Source organism: Vanacampus margaritifer, chromosome 5 (assembly GCF_051991255.1).
Source record: "Vanacampus margaritifer isolate UIUO_Vmar chromosome 5, RoL_Vmar_1.0, whole genome shotgun sequence".
Classification (NCBI taxonomy): Eukaryota; Metazoa; Chordata; class Actinopteri; order Syngnathiformes; family Syngnathidae; genus Vanacampus; species Vanacampus margaritifer.
Genome location: NC_135436.1, coordinates 3,708,515 through 3,730,000, shown reverse-complemented (window position 1 = coordinate 3,730,000; position 21,486 = coordinate 3,708,515). Strand labels below are relative to the sequence as shown.

At 41.8% G+C, this 21,486-nt stretch overlaps 1 protein-coding gene across 2 annotated transcripts in view; it reads left to right on the top strand.

Annotated features, from left to right (window-relative positions):
- appbp2 (amyloid beta precursor protein (cytoplasmic tail) binding protein 2) overlaps nt 1-21,486 on the top strand; it is a 92,029-nt gene that overhangs the window by 47,906 nt on the left and 22,637 nt on the right. For both annotated transcript variants that reach the window (XM_077566486.1, XM_077566487.1), the window contains one exon: nt 7,403-7,527. In XM_077566486.1, coding sequence (XP_077422612.1) covers nt 7,403-7,527 — 125 coding nt within the window. The remainder of the gene's footprint in view (nt 1-7,402; nt 7,528-21,486) is intronic.

Genomic DNA, 21,486 nt, shown 5'->3' with positions numbered 1-21,486 from the left:
TTGCTCACCTTTCCTCGCACCTTGTGGTTGACATCCCCCACTTTCTCAATCACCTCAAAGGGGCCTTGCCATGTAGCTAGAAATGTGCATTCCACAGTGTGGACCAGCACTAATACCCTATCTCCCGGTTTGAAGTCCCTGGGATGGCTGTCCTATCATACGTCCCGCTCTGTTCTCTTTGGGCTTTCCCCATGGGTTCCTTCACAATGGGCATCACCGCGGCCATTCTGTCCCTCATGGCTCCCCACATGTTAAATCATGGTGCGGTGGGGACAGGGTTGTTCCTCCCACGTCTCCTTTGCAATGTCTAACAGCCCCCTTGGTTTGTGGCAATATAGCATCTCAAAAAGTGAGAAGCCGGTAGAAGCCTCTGGAACTTCTCTCACCGCGAACAGGAGATAGGGAAGGAGCTGGTCCCAATTTCTTCCATCTTTGTCGATGGCCTTTCTCAGCATCAATTTGAGTCATGTTGAACCTCTCTACTAACCCATCTGTTTGAGGGTGGTAGACCGAGGTTCTCAACTGTTTTACTTGCAAAAGAGTAGACGTCTCTCTGGTAACTCTTGACATAAAGGGAGTACAGACGCTCCCCTACTTACGAACATTCGAGTTACGAACAACGGTACATACGAACATGTCTGTGCGCATGCCAAAAAATGTTCGGTAAGAGATGCTGTAAGTTAGATTTTTCATTGCGCACCTTTTTCCGAGTACTGTAGTGCTTCTTTCCGCCGCTAATACCGACACTTGCCGCTGTGAGAGCTCACCCAGCATTGGAGGCTCAGCAACGTGTCGAGGAGGAGGAAGAAGAAGAAACGCCTGTCGCTCATAGATAAAGCCATCGCACTCTTCGAGCAGCAAGACCCAAATATTGAACGTTGCACAAAGGTTGCAAATCAATTGAATGATGCCATACAGTGCTACCGCATCATTTATGATGAAAAAAGAAGAAAACTGTGCAATCGTCGTTAGATCGCTTCTTTCGGCCAGTTTCTAGTAAATCCTCCAAGGAAGATACTCATCAACCCTCATCTTCTTCTCCGCGACCCTCAACTTCTTCCTACATTGAAGTTACGGAGGAGGAAGTAACTTTTGAAGCCCATTCCAGCGACGACGAAGAACCTCTCATGATATAAAATCCTCCTCTTCCTCCTCCTCCTCCTCCTCCATCAAATCCTTAAGCATCGAGTACATCTTCCAAAAGTAAGTTAAACTTTATTTTATTTATCTTATTACGTACATGTACATACTGTGTGTGTCTCTCGCTCTCTCTCTCTAACATACGTAGTACAGTACTGTACGTATTCTCTTTAAACATAAATTATAATACAAAATATAGCACTGAAGCAACTTACGAACAAATTCACCTTACGAACGATCGCTCGGAACGTAACTCGTTCGTAAGTTGGGGAGCGTCTGTACCTTGGTCTGTAAGAATTTCTTTTGGCAGCCCCACCCGCCTGCTGAAGAGGAAAAGTTCTTTGGCTATCTGAGTAGTGTTTGCTTTTTGTAAGGGGATGGCTTCCGGGTACTGGGTTGCATAGTCAATAATCACTAATATATATCGGTGTCCACGAGCACTGTTGGGCAGTTTTCTTGGGCAGGCTATTCCCACCCTTTCAAAAGGAGTTTCTATGATAGGTAACGGGATGAGCGGATTCTTATATGACTATTTGGGTGCTTTCAATTGACAATCGGGACAACTGCGACAGTAGTTTTCTATTTCTTTGTGCATTCCCGGCCAAAATAACCTTTGTAACACTCTTTCTTTTGTTTTCTCAACCCCCAAGTGAGCCCCCATTAAGTGGGTGTGGGCCAACTGTAACACTGTAGAGCGGTGTATTTGGGGAACGAATAACTGTTCAATGATTTTATAAGAGGCCATTTTTTATGGCAAAGTGGGGATAGGTTGGATTGATCCGGGTTTCCACTAATGTACCCCCAATCATCTGAAGGTTTTTTACCACATTGCAAAGGGTGGGGTCTTGTAATTGTTCCGTTCGATACTGACCTTTAAGGGGTGCTTCTGCTCTTGGGGGTTCCCCGTCGTCTTCGCTGGATGCCGATTGTGGCACGGAGCCCCTCGAACCCCCGTGTGTGATGTCTGGTCCGCTTACTTCCGCTGCTAGTGCTTGGGCACACTGTTTTCGGGGTTTGCGAGTCACGCTTCTGTGCTTCAAGCCACAGCATCTCGAAAGCCGGGCAATCGCAGCCAGTTAGGACAGGAACCGGAAGGGCCTTGATCACTCCCACTTCCACATCGAATGTGCTTTTAGTGGTGGTGAGTTTCACCATGGTGGTAGGATATTCACGAATATCTCCATGAACACACACACAATTGGTACTCAATCTTCCTGGGTCAGGGAAGAGGCCTGCACCACCGCCTCTTGGACCAGGGTTCGAGCACTTCCGGAATAGAGCAGGGCTTTGATGTCACACTGATTCACAGTTACAGGGCATGGGGGTCTGGGGCTTCCGCTTTCCCCCAGGAGGGGGTCAAATTGAGTGTGTGTGCTACTCGCAGTCTCTGCGGTGGGCATGTGCACATCTGATTTCCCGCACTGCCAGGAGATATGTCCCACCTCCCCACAACGGTAGCACTGTTGAGACTCAAGGCCCAGGGCCCCTTTTTGCTGTACCGGTCTTCTCAATCTTTTTGGTCCTGCTGTGGGGAACCAGTCTGTCAGAGGGCTACTCAGGTGAGGCACTCGGGGCCGAGGAGTCACGGATGTTTCGGACCCCTTTCGGGATCGTTTTAACATGTCTAAGGCGGCTTGGAACTGCTCAACAGCTTTGATTAGCTCTATGGCCATTGTCACTTTCTGTTGGCTGTTTATTTTTTTGGGCATCATAGGGAAGGGCTCGTAAATAACGGTCCATGACTAGAGTCTTTATTATTTCTGCAGGACTACTCTTGTCCACTTCTAGCCCTTTCCTCATTATTCTGATGAGTTCATGCATCTGTGAGCGGGGCGTGGTCTAATTTTTAAATTACCAATTATGAAAACAATGGGCCATGCAAAATTTTGTAAGCCCATGTCGGCTCAGGATCTCCGCCTTTAACTGATCATAGTCCTGTCTTATGTCAGTCTCTAAATCCTGATATGCTTTGAGTGCTTCACCTGAGAGAAACGGCGCGAAGAGTCCAACCCACTGGCCATTCTTCTTGTGTTGCTGTTGCTTCAAAGGCATGACGGTATGCGTCCACGTCATCGGTCACCCCCATTTTGGGGATGAAGTCGCTGGCCTTGGCTTTAGTTCTTGTCAAAAAGAGCAGCTCCTCCTCTTTGAGTTGGTTTGCCTTTATCTGCTGCTGGAGTAGGGCCACGTTGGTTTCCTGTTGGGCCTTCTGGGTCTCCTACAGCACCTGCATTTATTGCTCCATCTAGTTTTGTGGTTGATCTATGTGAAGCTCGGATATCCGCTGGATTAGATTATCAAGGTTGAAAGTTAAACAAAATCAATGTTTATTCTCAGATGGGCAGATGGCTTAAACCCCCCCACAAAAGTTCATCACAAGGCATCAACTCAGGCTGGCAAAAAACGTTTCCAAAAGGTAGTCTTTGTAACCTAAAAAGACACAACTTTTCTCCATGTTGGGTGGGTTTCAGGATTTAAGTTCTTCCAGTCCTTCTCCACCACCACCTCAGTCTCTAAGTGACCACACCCGTTGGGGTTGTGAGGCATCGTGGGAGATGTAGTGTCCAGATGGGCGGCCATTTTGGTGCAAGTCACTGGCTTCTGAAAAGGAATGTAGCGTCCCTCCACTACACGTCCCTTCGTGATGCCACACTATATTGTAGTGCATACAATTTTGTGCCTCTAGACCTCCTTTGGATTTGCTTTCCTGAAGAGTAAATAGACTAATCTAATTTATTTTGGGTACAACTTTCATTGTTATGGTGGCTATTCGTCCTATTAGAGAAATAGGAAGATTATTCCAGCGCTCCAGGGCACTGCGAATGCTATTCAGAAGTGGAGTGAAGTTTAAATTAATTAAATCAGTTCATTTAGGTGACATTTTTATGCCCAAGTATTTTAAATTACCTATGGGAAAAGAGTAGGGTGGGTCCTGGTTTGCAGGGTCCATGAATTTTCAGTAATAGGTAGTAGTGTTGATTTTGTCCATTTAATAGAATAATCTGATAAATGTGAGAATTTAGTTATTAAGTTAAATACGTCCCCTAACGAGATAGCAGGTTCTTCTAAATAAAGTAAAATATCATATATATATATATATATATATATATATATATTTTGTGTTCTGTTGCCTCAGAGCGAATTCCTTGTATCCTTCTATCCTAGCGTATAGCTAATACAAGCGGCTCAATAAATATAGCAAATAATAAAGGAGACAATGGGCATCTCTGTCTTGTGCCTCTTTGTAGAGTAAAACTCTGAGATGTAATCCCATTAGTAACTGTAGCTTCGGGAGAGTCATATAATACTGATACCCTGTGAATAAATGACTCCCCAAAGCCAAATTTATTTAGAACAGCAAAGAGGAAGGACAGTTAACTTTGTCGAAGGCTTTTTCTGCATTTAACAATATAATAACTGCATTTTTATCATGCCGCTGTGACATGCTAATAAGCTTAAAAAGCCTCCTGTTTGATCGCTTTGGATAATTGTCGAGATTACTGTTTCTAGTCCAGATGCAAAGGCATTAGCGATAATTTTAATGTCAATGTTAATTTAACCTTTTATAATGGTTGGTGGCATAGTAGGTAGAGTCCTATGGAAATCAGACCGCATGTGTTTAGTCTTAGCAACATTAAGTTGTAAGCCTGACTGAAGAAAGTGTAGGGTCTGCACGCGAAGGGGCAATCGCAGTGAAACTAATCTGTGGTGCAAATCCTGCTGCGTCCCTTTGCACGCAGGGGAGTGTTGCACAATATACCACACAAAAGAAAAACTGTGTAGTTGAAACATCCACACAATTGTAAATAGTACCACACATGCACAGTTGCACACATTTGTAAATAGTTTGCCAAATTGTTTTGTCAAATTGTTACACTGTTGAATGTAAATAAACTTATTTTGCTATCAAAAAACACGTTTTCATTGTTGATGGTAGTGTTTTACAGAAGTAAAGCACTGTTTAGGTGTTTGTGGCATCATTCATGGAAAAAAAGGTGTCAAATTCACTAGAGTGCATGAAATAATATCGTTTCACAAAAAGCTTGATTTCTACGTATTTTGGTCCAAAACAGAGCATTTGGGTGAAACTAACCTATTTTCTATTGTTGATTACTGAAAAACTGAATAAGGTAGAAACATATTTTTTTTTCTGATGAACGATGAGAGGTCAATCTTCCATTTGGTAGTATCTGTGTTTCCATAGTCCGAACACAAAATTTTCTGTGGACCTTGAAAGATTAGTCAAAATGCTCTAAATCAGCTGGCACCCACATGTTCTCTTTTCTGAAAATGGTTGGCAGTCAAAAGAGTTAATGATTCGATTCCCTATCGATTTTCTTATTGGTTCTTTTTTGGAAAAAGGAGAATAAACAGATAGATTAGCATCCACTTTGTATGTCTTAATTGTATCTGTAAACAAGAGACATGTTTAAAAGTAACATGACCTTACAAACTCAACAGTGAAGTTTTGAAGAGTTTTAAGAGGATATTGGAGGACTCCTCAATGGGGTGCCATGGGGTCCCCAGAAAAAAAAGAAAGAAAAAAGATTTGAAAATAAACATAACTACAATATAAAAAAAAGCATCTTCTGTAGAAGTTTTCAAAATACAACCTAGATGATTTTTTGACAATAATGTCCACACTGTAACATTTCAACACTCATATGAACTGAGCACTCAAAAACTCCTCCTTGCCTCAGTCAAAGCAGACGCAGCCAGTAAACTTGAGTGTGTCCCCCCTGAGCTGCCTATGAGCTGAGTCAGAATGTGTGGAAGTAGCGAGTGTTGCTTTTACGTCGGGGTTTGTTCTCTACATCTTTGCACGTTTTGCAACCTTGAATGAACCCAAATGAAAAAACACTCGCAACCCAGCACCGTTTAGTGGGATACGGGCTTTAACATTATCAGTTAAACGGCAGGTTCTAATGCCAAAGCCAAACGAGTGCTAATATAGTTACTACCTTGGAGTGTTGATAGGAGAGGATGCTGCTGCTTGGTTGCGCCCACCAGAGCGCTCACAAACACGACAGTCATCGCATGCTGTGTGCAATCCTTTTGCATAATGGTAATGTTTCCTCCCTGAGACAAAATATCCAATTTGTAAATACTAAAAGTTCCTCTGTTGTTAGCTTTTCTTGTAAAATGTCACCAAGCTTTCGAGCGTAATGCCATGTTTGTTGCTCGACACGCTTGTAAATGTCACATGCGTGGTGACGTCATCGTCCCGCGCGGAACCAATAAGGGAATCGTTAGTAAAAATGGCAAACGATGCCAAGGAATTGAAACACTGGGAGCTGGTTCTTAACAAGAACCGTTTTTCAATTACCACCCCTATTCACGTGGATATTTCACGTTAGCCTGCAACTCGTCAATTTTACTTCTCAGTGAAGAAAGCGGCAGGTGATACAGACCCAGCTTGCGTAGCCTCTGTCACACTCCACCCTTCCAACCCCACTTCCTCACTTGTCCCGCCGACTGCTGATGTCTGTCGCCGGGTCCGAGTCATCGTACACATCCTTTCCTTTCCGGCCACACTTTACTGTAATCGCTGCCAACACTTTCCGGTGGGCAGTGCTGCTCCTGCAGAATTCAGACGGAATGCCGTCGGATATTGATAAAATCCTGGTGGTTAATTCGCCACATTGTACGAGGAAGTCACGGCTATACTTGAGCCTTCCGTGTTGTTTACCCACTCCGTAGTGTGAAATGTTTGCTTGAAAGTTAAAAACTGTTCCAAAAACGACACTGTACATAAACAAAACATTCCACAAATCCATGATGACTCTAAATAGTTAAAAGGAAAAATGAAGAGGACAAAAACACCATTCATATGACGGTCTAAGACAACATAAAAATAAAATCTCGCAAACCCAGCTCACTGCTGCTCGTGCAGCGCCGGAAACTGTTCTCCGATGACATTCAAAAATTTGAGTTGCCACCACATATAGGAGACCAAAAGGAGACCCAATAGAAAAATCACTGAGTGCTTACAAAATAATGAAACATTGCAGAAGGTTGGAACCATCAGCCATGCACTATATTGTCAGCTATATCCACAAGAGTCTGTTTCTGGCATTTCCTGAAAATGACCTGGATAAACAAGAATTTCCACAAGCACAGCACACTAATAACACACTAATAACAGTCACAGGTTCTCTTTCAGATATCTATGTAAGTCCCAAAGCCTTTTCACCGTGTTCTGGTTTTCAATGAAAAGCACATTTATGTATCTAAAAACAATTTCTTTTTGTGCAAATCTCAGACAGCATTGGACATCAGACAGTCTGTATTTGGAGGAAAAAACATCCATGTTGCGACAGCTCATGAAGACCTGGCCTATTCCTCCTATGTTCACCAGTACAGTTCTGGGAAATTCGATAATGCTCTGTGAGTACACTGAATTTGAATTTTAAAAAAAATGCCTGTGAATTTTGTTGGACATAATAACAATTATATGCAAAGGCTCGAAATAAGTTGGTTGCATGTAGTTTGCATGTCAAAATTTGTAATTTGCTCCTCATTAATAAACATTGACTCACAAAACTGTGAATCCAGATAAAAATAACTGCGGTGACAATCATGTTTTGGCTCTTTGAAGTGAATGACGAGAATGCGTTCATTTCGGTTTCCTTTGCGACTGACAGCCAACAGTATTTTTGACTGAGGTGAAGCTAGCCGCCTCTTCTTTTTACAGAGTCAAGCCAGCCGCTCTTCATATCAAGTTCTCCCTTTCTCTTCACCCTTTTCTTGGATTTACGGTAGTATGCGCGAAGGGACGCTGGCGCGGAGAACGACATCCAGTTTTCAAAATGTGTCATAGTGTCATGGCAGCTCGATGACTTACCTCTTATTTTTTGGTTTTAGCTCTCCACTTATTTTATGTCATCCTGTAAATATGAGCATTTATGCTCAATAGCTTCCAGGTCGTGTGACCTATTGATCCCAAATCAGTGCTGCCTCATAGTGGTATGTCGGCTAGATGACACACACCTCTTATTTTTTTATTTTAGCTCGCCACTAGAGGGCGATAATCATCGTCATCGATATTATCGTCAACTTGGCTTTCACAATGTTCAGCTTAACATTATCGAGTTTTAATACTGTCTCTAAATGGGGAAAAACGGCTCAATTGATTGGCTGAAAAGTAGGAGGAAGTGATGAAAGTTCTCATTTGGCAAATCAGCATGCATGGACGGAAGAGGAGGAAGTGATACGTCTTCATTCTGCGGGCAGGATTCAGTCACGTGACTCGGTGGCGCCAGCCGTGAGGAAGATGGGAGAAGTGTTTACAAATGACAACATGGAATCGCAGTCTTGTTTTAGTGACTAATCAACTTAGCATGACTAGCCTGGAAATTATTTAGGGTTGACAATACCAAAATAACAACGTGTGCCGGAAAACGCTCGCCGTGAAAAGCACTTCTGTTCCAACATGGACCATATGGAGGATTACGTGACTTTGGGACTCAAGTACGACTACCGCTAAAGAAAAGATAAGTAAAGCAGCCAAACACAATCAGAAAACCCTCACTGCATTGAGCTAACACATTGTAATTGACAAAGCAAGTAAACATTGGCGATGCCTCACAAACGCCGCCGTTAATCAAGCGGGTAAAAGTTGACCGGATGTTCCAATCCATATTGGTTTAATATTCAGTTTTTACACGCTTGTACTCCGCATCATAGCTACATTTGTGACTATATCACGTGTATTATGTGCAGGACAACTTCTGAAATTGCTTGTCAAAAGATCGCGGCTGCATTTGTTGTCATTAAAATATATGCAGGATGCTGACTCTTTCTTACAGTTGTATTCATTCCATCACCGTCAAATCAACATATATATAAAAAATATATATGTCCCGACGTCTAATAAACGTCTAAATTTAGAATGTCTAGGCTAAAAACGGTCTACAAATGGTCTAAAAATGAAAGTTTTTTAGACATCTACGTCTAGACCCATCGTCTATTCTTAGATGTTTTAATAACCGCTAATAGACGTCTATTTATAGAGGTCTAAAGTTAGACATTTTCTAGATGTTTATTTTTATACCAATTGCATACGCCTCGTCTAATCTTAGACGTTTAAATCTATTTATAGACGTTTGCTAGACGTTCACTTTTATACCAAATTTAAACTCCATGTCTGTTAAACATATTCACAACAAACGAATATTAAAGGAAACTAAAGTTGTCAAAATTGAATGTTAAATCAGGTTGTCTACAAACCCAATTCCCACAAATCTGGGACACTATACAAATTGAAAAACTGAATGCAATTATGTGGAAGTGCCAAATTTCAATATTTTGTTCAGAATAGAAAATAGATGAAAGGTCAAAAGTTTAAACTGAGAAAATGTATAATTTTAAGGGGAAAATATGTTGATTGTAATTTTCATGGTGCCAACAAATCTCAAAAAAGTTGGGACAGGTTAGCAATAAGAGGCTGGAAAAGTCAATTGCACTTGCAAAAACAGCTGGAAGACCAGTTAGCACTAATGAGGTCCATTGGCAACTTGAGTATAAAAAGAGCTTCTCGGAGTGGCAGTGTCTCTCAGAAGCGAAGATGGGGAGTGAATGACCAATTCCTCCAATGTTGCACAGAAAGATAGTGGAGAAATATCAGAAAGGTGTTTACCAGCGAAAAATAGCAAAAAGGTTGAAGTAATCATCATCTAGAGTGCATAACATCATCCAAAGTTTCTGAGAATCTGGAACAATCTTTATGTGTAAGGGTCAAGGCCGAAAAATCTTACTGGATGCCCATGATCATTGGGCCCTTAAACGGCACTGCACCACAAACAGGAATGCTTCTTGTAAGGGAAATCACAGAAAGGGCTCATCAATACTTCCAGAAAACATTGCGGGTGAACACAATCCACCGTGCCAGCCGCCGTTGGCAGATGAAACACTACAGTACAAAGAAGAAGCCATTTCTAAAGTAGACGTGGCAAAGTTGAAACCTGTTATGTGGCCAGACGAATCATGATTCGAAGTTCTTTGTGGAAAACTGGGGCGCTATATTATAATGACTAAAGAGGACAAGGACAACCCAAGTTGTTATCAGCACTCTTATATGTTTATAACCCTGCATCTGTGATCGTATAGGGTTGCATGAGTGCGTGTGGCATGGGCAGCTTCCACATCTGGAAAGGCATCGTACATTCAGGTACATTCAGATTCGAGAACAACATATGCTCCCATCCAGGCATCATCACTTTCAGAGAAAATCTTGCATTTCTCAACACGATAATGCCAGACCACATGCAGCACCAACTACAACATCATGGCTGCGTAGGAAACGGGCAGGGTATTGAAATGGCCAGCCTGCAGTCCACTTATTTCACTTATAGAGCACATTTGGCGCATCATAAAGGGGGAGGTGCAACAAAAAAAGCCCAAGAGAGTTGAAAAGTTAGAGAGACGCCTGTTAGACAAGAATGGGACAGCATTCCTATTTCTAAACTTGAGAAACTTGTCTCCTCGATCCCCAGACGTTTGCAGACTGTGTAAGAAGAAGAGGGGATGCCTCACAGTGGTGAAAATGGCCTTGTCCCAACTTTTTTGAGATTTGTTGACACCATGGAATTTAAAATCAACATAGTTTTTCCCCCAAATTATATTTTTTCTCAGTTTAAACTTTTGACCTGTTCCCTATGTTCTATTCTGAATAAAATATAAAAAATTGGCACTTCCACATAATTGCATTAAATTTTTATTCACAATTTGTATAGTGTCCCAACTTTCTTGGAATTGGGTTTGTACTTTATACAATGACGAGATAATTTTTAAGTTACTACTTTGATATGCTTTAGTCATAATTAGTATCACCCCACTCTCATCTTCAGAGGGAATCCCCTCTATTTCTTTTCTATAATAATCTCTCATCTGAAGTTAAAAAATCTTGTTTCTGAAGATAGAATTTCTCTGAGATTGAAAGCTCCGTTCATTTCCATTTCCTTCAAGAACACACCATGCTGTCATTCCTCTCGTAATCCAGTATCTAAAGGTAGAATCATTTTGAGCTGGTTTAAATCTGATTTCCTCATGTACAGACGCTCCCCAACTTACGAACGAGTTACGTTCCGAGCGATCGTTCGTAAGGTGAATTTGTTCGTAAGTTGCTTCAGTGCTATATTTTGTATTATAATTTATGTTTAAAGAGAATACGTACAGTACTGTACTACGTATGTTAGAGAGAGAGAGCGAGAGACACACACAGTATGTACATGTACGTAATAAGATAAATAAAATGAAGTTTAACTTACTTTTGGAAGATATACTCGATGCTTAAGGATTTGATGGAGGAGGAGGAGGAGGAGGAAGAGGAGGATTTTATATCATGAGAGGTTCTTCGTCGTCGCTGGAATGGGCTTCAAAAGTTACTTCCTCCTCCGTAACTTCAATGTAGGAAGAAGTTGAGGGTCGCGGAGAAGAAGATGAGGGTTGATGAGTATCTTCCTTGGAGAATTTACTAGAAACTGGCCGAAAGAAGCGATCTAACGACGATTGCACAGTTTTCTTCTTTTTTCATCATAAATGATGCGGTAGCACTGTATGGCATCATTCAATTGATTTGCAACCTTTGTGCAATGTTCAATATTTGGGTCTTGCTGCTCGAAGAGTGCGATGGCTTTATCTATGAGCGAAGGGGGTTTTTCTTCTTCTTCCTCCTCCTCGACACGTTGCTGAGCCTCCAATGCTGGGTGAGCTCTCACAGCGCCAAGCGTCGGTATTAGCGGCGGAAAGAAGCAGTACAGTACTCGGAAAAAGGTGCGCAATAAAAAATCTAACTTACAGCATCTCTTTCCGAACATTTTTTGACATGCGCGCATGCGCGCAGACATGTTCGTATGTACCGTTGTTCGTAACTCGAATGTTCGTAAGTAGGGGAGCGTCTGTATCCGCTTTAATTATGCTGCATACTGTTGGATTTTATGCATTTGTAGTACCCTGTACCACATTGTCAGTGTATGTTTTGATATGGGATCTAGATATACTTTACTCTCATCAAAAGCCTGCCTGTCTCCCACCATGTGCTGAATGGGTCTGTCAAGTGTCTTAGTTTCCATTTCTTTCCACTACCACAATTTGGATTACACCAGTCATATATACACCTCCTTCATTTTTTGCATGAGCTCGACAATATCTTCAGAAATCAATGGAAATGTACCAATTTTATATCATCAGGACCTTTTAGTTGGATGCCCAAAGTAATTCTACAAAATAAATTTGATATTTGGTTGCACACCCTTTGGCAGGGATGAAAGCTTCCAAACGTTTCTTGTAGTAATTTCTAAGCTTCTTGCACTTTTGAGCTGATATTTCCCCCCATTCTTCCTTTGCAAATTGTTCAAGCTCTTGAATGTTTACAGGTTTCTTTTCCTAATGGCACATTTCAGCTCATATCAAAGATTTTCAATTGGATTAAGATCAGGGGTCATTGCTGGCCATTTCAAAACAGTATTTTTTGCTTCTTAACCATTCCTGTATGCTTTTGGATGTGTGCTTTGGGTCTTTGTCTTGCTGGAAGACCCATGACCTTCAACACAAACCGACTTGTCTAACACTTGGTAGGACATGTCCCCCATAGAATGACTTGATAGTTCTCTGGTTTCATGATTCGTGTGATATGTTTAAGGCCTCCAGTACCAGATGCAGCAAAGCAGCCCCATAGAATTTGGAAAATCTCTACTTTTGGTTAATCTGTCCACAGAACAGTTTCCCAAAAGAATTGTGGTTTGTCCATGAAGCCCTGTTTTTGGTTCAGTGTGTGGCGCATGGTACTTCTTGAAAACATGTTCCCAAATTGTTCCAGGTTGGCTTTCAGGTTTTTGCATGTTTAACATGGTGTTTTTTTCCACCATTCGCACCAACCGTCGAAGACTTCTGTCATCAATTTCTCTCTTACCCCCACGTTCATGGAGGTTCTTGACAGTTCCATGCTCGTCAAACTTCTTAATAACATTACACACCGCTGAAATGGCTCTATACCCTTTGGAGGTCTTGTGTTTGTGAATAATTGCACTTCTGATGTCCTCAGATAGCTCCTTTGTTTTCATGATTTTGACAAAAGAAAAGGGATAACAGGTGGCTTTTAAAAACATCTAGGTCATCATTCATTGGTTAATTCATGTCAATTGGGCACAGACCATTTAGAACAGGGAATTTTCATTTTTGATTTACCAAAGGTGTGTCACAATGTGTTTCCATACTGATTTACAGGAAAGGGTGCCAATACCAGTGACAGAGCACATTTTAAGATTTAAAATTTTTCCGCCCATTGTTTATTGTTTTAAATTGTTTTTTAATCATTTGGTCTTTAGGATAAAACACAAGTTTGCTGTAAAAAAATAAAAGGATTTACGTGATTAGTTTTTTTCTTAAGATATTCCACATTATGTACTTTACCTTCATGAATGCCATTAATGGTGAGCAGGACTGTATATTTAATTTGTGCTGCATAATAGTAACGTTTAAGGCTTGGCAAAGCCAACCCTCCTTTGGGTAAGCCTATTGAATTTAACCCTATGCCTTTTATCTTACCAGATATACCTAGATATAGCCCTGTCCCACGATGTAAAATGGGTTGGGGTGACCTCCACTGGTAGGGCTTGGAACAGGTACAAAAATCGTGGAAGAATGTTCATTTTTACTATTTCATTCCTGGAGCTGAAATCTAAAGGGAGTGGCGTCCACCTTTGTATAATTTTCTGCGTACTGTCCTGTACCACTGCATAATTTTTTGCATTTATGTTTTGAAAATCTTTCGTTATCTCCACTCCCAAATATTTAATAGATTTCATTCCCCAATTAAATTTAAAAGTTTGTTTTATTTTTTGTGTGGGGATAAAATTTGGGTTTTCAAAATATTAATTGTGTATCCAGACAGATATTCAAATGTTCCCATAAGCTTCATTAGTTTAGTTAGAGATTGATTTGGTTGTTCGAGGAAAACTATCACATCTTCAGAAAAAAGACCAATTTTATGTTCCAACCATCTATCGTCTCCTAATATATCCTGATTCTGTCTCACTGCTTGAGCCAATAGCCCGATGAATAGAGCGAAAAGTGCCGGTGATAAGCAACATCCCTGCCTGGTGGATCTATGTAAAAAAAATAAATTCTGACAGACTTCCATTTATTTTCAATCTAGCTGTGGGTTGAGTGTATAGACTTTTCACGATTCCTATAGCTTCGGTGTTGAAACCCATTCTCTCCAGGACCAAAAAATAAGTACTTGTCATGTTTGGATCTGTTTTCCTTGTGTGTCTTCCTTGTCTTGTTAAGCGTGATCCTGCCCTTCCTCGTGTGATCCAATCAGTGGCCTAAGCCACTTGTGTCTTGCCCAGGTGTGTCGTTAGTGTCTGTGTATTTAGTCTGCTGTCTCCCCTCTGTCTGTGTCGGTTCATTGTCTTTCCTCGTGTCATGCTGCCCGTTTTCGCATTGTCTGTTCCCCATGTCATGCTGCTCATTTTTTGCCTTGTTACCCCCATGTTTTGTTTCTAGTTTTGGTTTATCATTTAATTTGGAAGATCGCCTTTTGTTTGAATAGAAATTAAATCCCTCTTTTTGATTGAACCTCTGCCTCCTCGCCCTGTCTTCCCGCATTTGGGTCCTCGAGCTTCCCCCTCCTGACAGAACTTCCAATTTACCAAATCAAATGCCTTTTTGGCATCCATGCTTAACAAAACTGTACTTTCCTTCTCTTTGGGCTCTTTCCGTAATATGAAGAGTCCTTCTTATTGTGTGTCTGTCGCCCTTGTATGAACCCTGTTTGATACTCATAAATTAATTCAGACAGGAAAGAGTTGATATGATTGACATATATTTTTTATAGTCTATATTCAATACTGAGATAGGACGATAATTTGCACAACATTCTTTGTTTTTACCTGGTTTCGGAATGAGTGTAATTATCGCCTCCGACCAGGAGCTTAGAATTTTACCATTCTTCAGCGTCTAGTTCAAGGTACTGTGGCGTATTGGCATCAACTCATTCTTAAACACTTTGTACCACACTGCCGAAAACTCGTCACTTCCTGCTGCCTTGCCATTTTGGTTTGGTTTTGGTTTTATTGAACATATAAACATAAAATAACATGAAAAAAACATTACAAGTATTAACCATAAATTGAAATAAAAAGAAAAAAACAAGAATAAGAAGAAAGAAAATAGTTTATATGTTCAAAAGGGGTAGGAAGGAAAAAAAACATATCTAGTCCTACCCCTTATTCATTCTGTATTAACTCTTTGACTGCCAGACGTTTTCAGAAAAGGGATGCCGTGGGTGCTAGCCGATTTAAGCATTTTGACTGATCTTTCAAGGTCCACAGAAAAGTTTGTGTTTGGACTATGGAAACACACATACTACCAAATGAAAGATTGGACTCTCATCTTCCAACGGAAGATCTAACTCTTGTAAAAACCTCATCTCTTCCGAACTTGCTGATGTGGGGTGTGCATATAACTGTATAGACGTCTTAAAATATTTTCTCAATATTTTTCAGGTTGATTAATTATTTCACATGTAGAAGGATCTTTAATTGCATGTATTGCGTTCTCTGAAATCCGTTTTGTTATCCTTCTTGCTAGCAATTTTGTAGATTTTGATCCCACCTCATAGTATTTCTGTTTAAAATACAAAAAAAACAACTTTTTTTGCGTTTCATCAGCTAGGATGTTATTGATATTTTTTTTTGTCTCTTGAATTTGTAGTTGGGTTTGTTTTTAACTTGTTATCATAAATTCTTTCTCCAATTGTTTAAGTTTGTCAAACTCCTTTTTATATGCTTTCACCCTTGTTTTCTTAAGCCATGATGTCTTAGCAATTAGTTTTCCTCGAACAACCGCCTTGAGTGTGTCCCATACTACGGCTGGGTCCACTTCCCCATTATTGTTTACGTCTATATATTGTGTAATATCTTTTTTTAAATTTCGTCGACCACACCTTGTTTATTAAGAATTCCCTCATTTAATCTCCATGTCGTCACTTTTCTTCTACTTTTAATCTTAATTGTATTGTATACGCCATTATGATCAGAAACATCTGCACATCCAATTTTACAGTTTTCCATCTTATGTACATCAGATTTATTCGAAAATAGAGTCTATCCTAGAGTATACCTTGTGATTTGCTGAGTAATGTGTGTATTCTCTCAGATGGGTTTAAGATTCTCCAAACATCTATCAAACCCAATTCCTCCAGTGATATTTTAATCAATCTAGTCAGGTTTCCTTAAGCTTGTCATGTCCAAATTATGATTCAATGTCACATTCCAATTCCCTACACATATTACCATTCCCTCAGCTTCCACTGCAATCATTTCAAAGAGAGACTTGAAAACTGTTTATCACTCCCTGGTGGTGCGTAAACATTAATTATAGTCACCCAATCACACTCAACTTTTCCTTTCACAAAAATAAATCGTCCCTCTTTTTCCTTAATTTCTTTTTCACACTTGAATTTTTTGGAAGTGTACTAAGATTGCCACCCCTCTTTTACGCCCATGCTTGTATGAACCATAGTAAGTATTTCTAAAACCCATCTTTTTAAGTTTTTCATGTTCTTGATCATTTAAATGTGTCTCTTGTAAAAGAGCAAAGTGTATACCCTCCTTTTTCAATTTTGTTAGAACCTTTCCTCTCTTCACTGGTGTTGTTAGACCATTCACATTTAAAGTTAACACATTGAAATAGCTATACCTCATACAAAAAAAAGTGTGCTTTCCCAGCAAGGGAAAAAAAAGAGAGAACTTCCACCATGAAGGCTCCTTGCCCCTCCCCTGTTGGTAGGCAGACTGGAAATCCCCAAAGAATGTGGGCCAGTAACTATAACTATATAACTGTACATTCAGCCTCGCAATGTCCAACATATCCCACTTCCCACTTTCAATGTCAGCATTTAGCCACATATCTCATTAATAATTCCGGGTCAAAATAACATCAAATTGTACTTCTTGATCCACTAAACAAATTATTATATTTGTATGCTTAGCTATTTTATTTTGGGAGTCTTTGGTATTCCTGTAGCTTCCACATACCCGTCTCGTCGTCTCTGAGCTGGAAGTCCCACAATCAACACGTCTCCATCCTCTCTCAGCCCGGTCGCGTCCGGCTTCTCCATCGTCGCTGCTGGGCTCGCTCACGTTGAATCCTTTTCGTCTCGCATCCCGCGCCGCCTCTGCAGCACTGTCTTAGCTTTTGACGACGTCACTCCAGTGTATCCTCATTCTTGTGAACGGTGTTTGAAAACGGATTCCCTGTTCCTTGAGAGCTTTCTTGATGTGCCGATACGAACATCGTTTCTGCACAATTTCAGTGGGGTAGTCGTGATCAAACGGAATCAGTTTCTCTTTCTCTCTCTTTTTTTGCCCATTCCTTCTTCAGTAACATTTCTTTTGTTTCAAACTTGAGAAAGTTGAGCACTATCTCCCAGGGATCACCTTGCAGTTTAAACGGTAGTACGCTGTGCTATTGCATTTGTAAATTAGTCCCTTCGGGCAGTTCAAGCTCATTCTGGTATAAACGATTCAAGTACACCATCACCGAGCCGCCTTCACTGTCTTAAGGGACTCCAAAGATTCCCACATTATTCCTTCTTGATCTGGCTTCGAGGTTCGTTAGCTTGTCCTGCATCACCCGGGTCCGGGTTAGTAACTTTTCCATGGTGGCGTTAGCCTCCGCGTTGCTGTCTTCAAGCTCAGCTATGCGGGTTTGAGCCTCGGCCAGAGCCCCGTGCTCACTCATCGTCATGTCGTTATCTTTGAGTCTTTGTTCCATGTCCATTCGCAGTAAGGTTATTTCTTGTTTCAGCTCGCACTTAAACGTAGCCATGTCCCCACGAAGTCGATGGAGGTAGTCAGGCCAGCTAGCCCTTGCACCATTGCCTCTGGGAAGCGGCCCTCCCCCGCGTCACACGTCTTCTTCAAGTTCACTTTCGCTGTGTTCCGCCACCTTCACGCCTTTCTTTCGGCTTTTACGCGCCCCAGCTTTATTCATTGCATGTTTGATGTTGTTTTCAGTACGAGTTTTGTCATTTAATTACAATTTTATATTACTGATTTGGAGATCTGCGCGCTTCCCGCAATCTTCCCGAAAGTCGTTTATTGTGCCATTTAAAAAATAAATAAAAAATTCCAATGTGCCAGTACCCCAAAGTGGCCCAGGCTGCGAGGGCCCTTTGTAGTTGTTCGCAGCTCTAGTGTTTATTATTATTACCATACCTGACCTATTTTGTGGAAAACAAAAAAAAATCCTTCCCTGTTTTCAAACTTCAAAAAAGAGCAATTAGATATATGAATTGATCAAATTATACCGAACTGTCCCCCAATGTTCTAAGTTTGTGTTAGAGCAGAGGTGGGCATCGAGGGCCGGAGTCCTGCAGGTTTTGCATGTTGCCCTTTTCCAACACAGCTGATATATGATCAGCTCATCAGCAAGCTCTGCATAAGTCTGATAATGATCCTGTTGATTGGAATCAGCTTGTGTTGGAACTGAGAAACCTCCAAAACCTGCACGACTCCGGCCCCTCGAGGACCGAGATTGCCCACCTCTGTGTTAGAGGAACTGTGGCTCTGTGGTGCCTAATCACACACATATTTTCTGATCCTGTTCTAAACTATAGGGTTTCTAGGATGAAGTGTATAAGTCTATAAACCAGGTCTTCTAAGTTACAATACCAAGGGATTTAACGGTGGCTGTACTTGGTGCTATTCCATCAGTGGTGCAGGGATGGGCTGCAACATATCTTTTAAATATTATTTTTACGACAGCTCTGACATGGTTCACAATTTCTTGGTTACAAACAGAACCGTCCATTCATCCATCTTCTACCACTTATCCGAGGTCAGGTCGTGGGGGCAGCAGCTTTAGGAGGTAAGCCCAGACGTCCCTCTCCCCAGCCACTTAAACCAGCTCCACTGACGTGATCCCAAGGCATTCTCAGGCCAGCCGAGAGACATAATCTCTCCAGCGTGTCCTAGGTCGTTCCCGGGGCCTCCCGCCGGTGGGACATGCCTGGAACACCTCTCCAGGGAGGCGTCTGAACCAGATGCCCGAGCCACCTCAGCTGGCTCCTCTTATTGCGGAGGAGCAGCGGCTCGACTCTGAGTCCCTCCCGGATGACCGTGCTTCTCAACCTATCTCTAAGGGAGAGCCCCCTGTGGAGGAAACTCATTTCGGCCGCTTGTATCCGGGATCTTGTTCTTTCGGCCACAACCCACAGCTTGTGACCATAGGTGAGGGTAGGAACGTAGATCGACTGGTAAATTGAGAGTTTTGCCTTTAGGCTCTGCTCTTTCTTTACCACAATGGACCAATACAGAGTCAGCATCACTGCAGACGGTGCACTGATCCGCCTATCTCCCGCACACACAACTGCTTCACACTCGGCTGCAAACCGCTCCAGTGAGAGTTGGCGAACAGCAACACATTATCTGCAAAAAGCAGAGATGCAATGCTGAGACCACCAAATCGGACCCCCTCAACGCCTCGGCTGCGCCTAGAAATTCTGTCCATAAAAGTTATGAACAGAATCTGTGACAAAAAGCAGTCCAACCCTCACTGGATACAAATCTGACTTACTGCTGGCAATGCAGACCAAACTCTGACACCGGTCGTACGGGAACCTAATAGCTCGTATCGGGGGCTCGGTATCTCAGACGAGAAGTTCTGCCGCAGGTGAGCGTTGAAACTCTTTTTGACAGGGCATTCCGCCAGACATTCCCAGCAAACCCTCACAATACGTTTGGGTATGCCAGGTCTGACCGGCATCATCCCACACTATCGAAGCCAACACACCACCAGGTGCTGATCAGTTGACAGCTCCGCCCCTCTCTTCACCCGAGTGTCCAAAACATGCGGCTGCAAATCTGATGACACGATTACGAAGTCGACCAAACAAACACAACCGACCTCTAATTTTTGGATCCAAAAATTGAAACAACTCTATCAGATGGAAAGCTAACTTATTAAGCTAACTTGACTGCCAGACGTTTTCAGAAAAGGGATGCTGTGGGTGCCAGCCGATTTAAGCATTTTGACTGATCTTTCAAGGTCCACAGAAAATTTTGTGTTTGGACTATGGTAACACACATACTACCAAATGAAAGATTGGACTCTCATCTTTCATCAGAAAAAAAAGTTTGTTTCTACCTTATTCCGTTTTTCAGTAATCAACAATAGAAAATGGTTAGTTTCACCCAAATGCTCTGTTTTCAAACAAAATACGGAGAAATCAAGCTTTTTGTGAAACGATATTATTTCATGCACTCTAGTGAATTTGACACCTTTTTTTTTCATGAATGATGCCACAAAAACCTAAACAGTGCTTTACTTCTGTAAAACACTACCACCAACAATGAAAGTGTTTTTTGATAGCAAAATACATTTATCTACAGTGAGGAAAATAAGTATTTCACCCCCTGGTGATTTTGTGAGTTTGACCCTTTACAGAGAAAGGAACGGTCTATAATTTTCATGGTAGGTTCATCTTAACAGTGAGAGACAGAATATTAAAAAAAATCCCAGGAAATCACATTATATTAATTTTAAACATTTATTTGTCTTTTATTGAGGAAAATAAGTATTTCACCCCCTAGCAAAACATGACTCAGTACTTGGTGGAGAAACCCTTGTTGGCAAGCACAGCGGTCAGACGTTTCTTGTAGTTGGTCACCAAGTTTGCGCAGATCCCAGGAGGGATTGTGTCTTTGCAGATCCTCTCCAAATCCTGAAGATTTCGAGGCTGTTGCTTGGCAACTCGAAGCTTCAGCTCCCTCCACAAGTTCTCTATAGGATTAAGGTCTGGAGACTGACTAGGCCACTCCATAACCTTAATGTGCTTCTTCTTGAGCCACTCCTTTGTTGCCTTTGCTGTATGTTTTGGGTCATTGTCATGCTGAAACACCCATCCACGACCCATTTTCAATATCCTGGCTGAGGGAAGGAGGTTCTCACCCAAGATTTCCCGGTACATGGCCCCATTCATCCTCCCCTCGATCCGGTGAAGTCGTCCTGTACCCTTAGCAGAGAAACAGCCCCAAAACATAATGTTTCCACCACCATGCTTGACGGTGGGGATGGTGTTCTTGGGGTCAAAGTCAGCTTTTTTCGCCCTCCAAACACGGCGAGTCGAGTTGATGCCAAAGAGCTCGATTTTAGTCTCATCTGACCACAGCACTTTCTCCCAAGCCTCCTCTGAATCATCCAGGTGCTCATTGGCAAACTTCAGACGGGCCTGTACATGTGCCTTCTTGAGCAGGGGGACCTTGCGGGCACTACAGGATTTCAATCCATTACGGCGTAGTGTGTTACCAATGGTCATCTTGGTGACTGTGGTCCCAG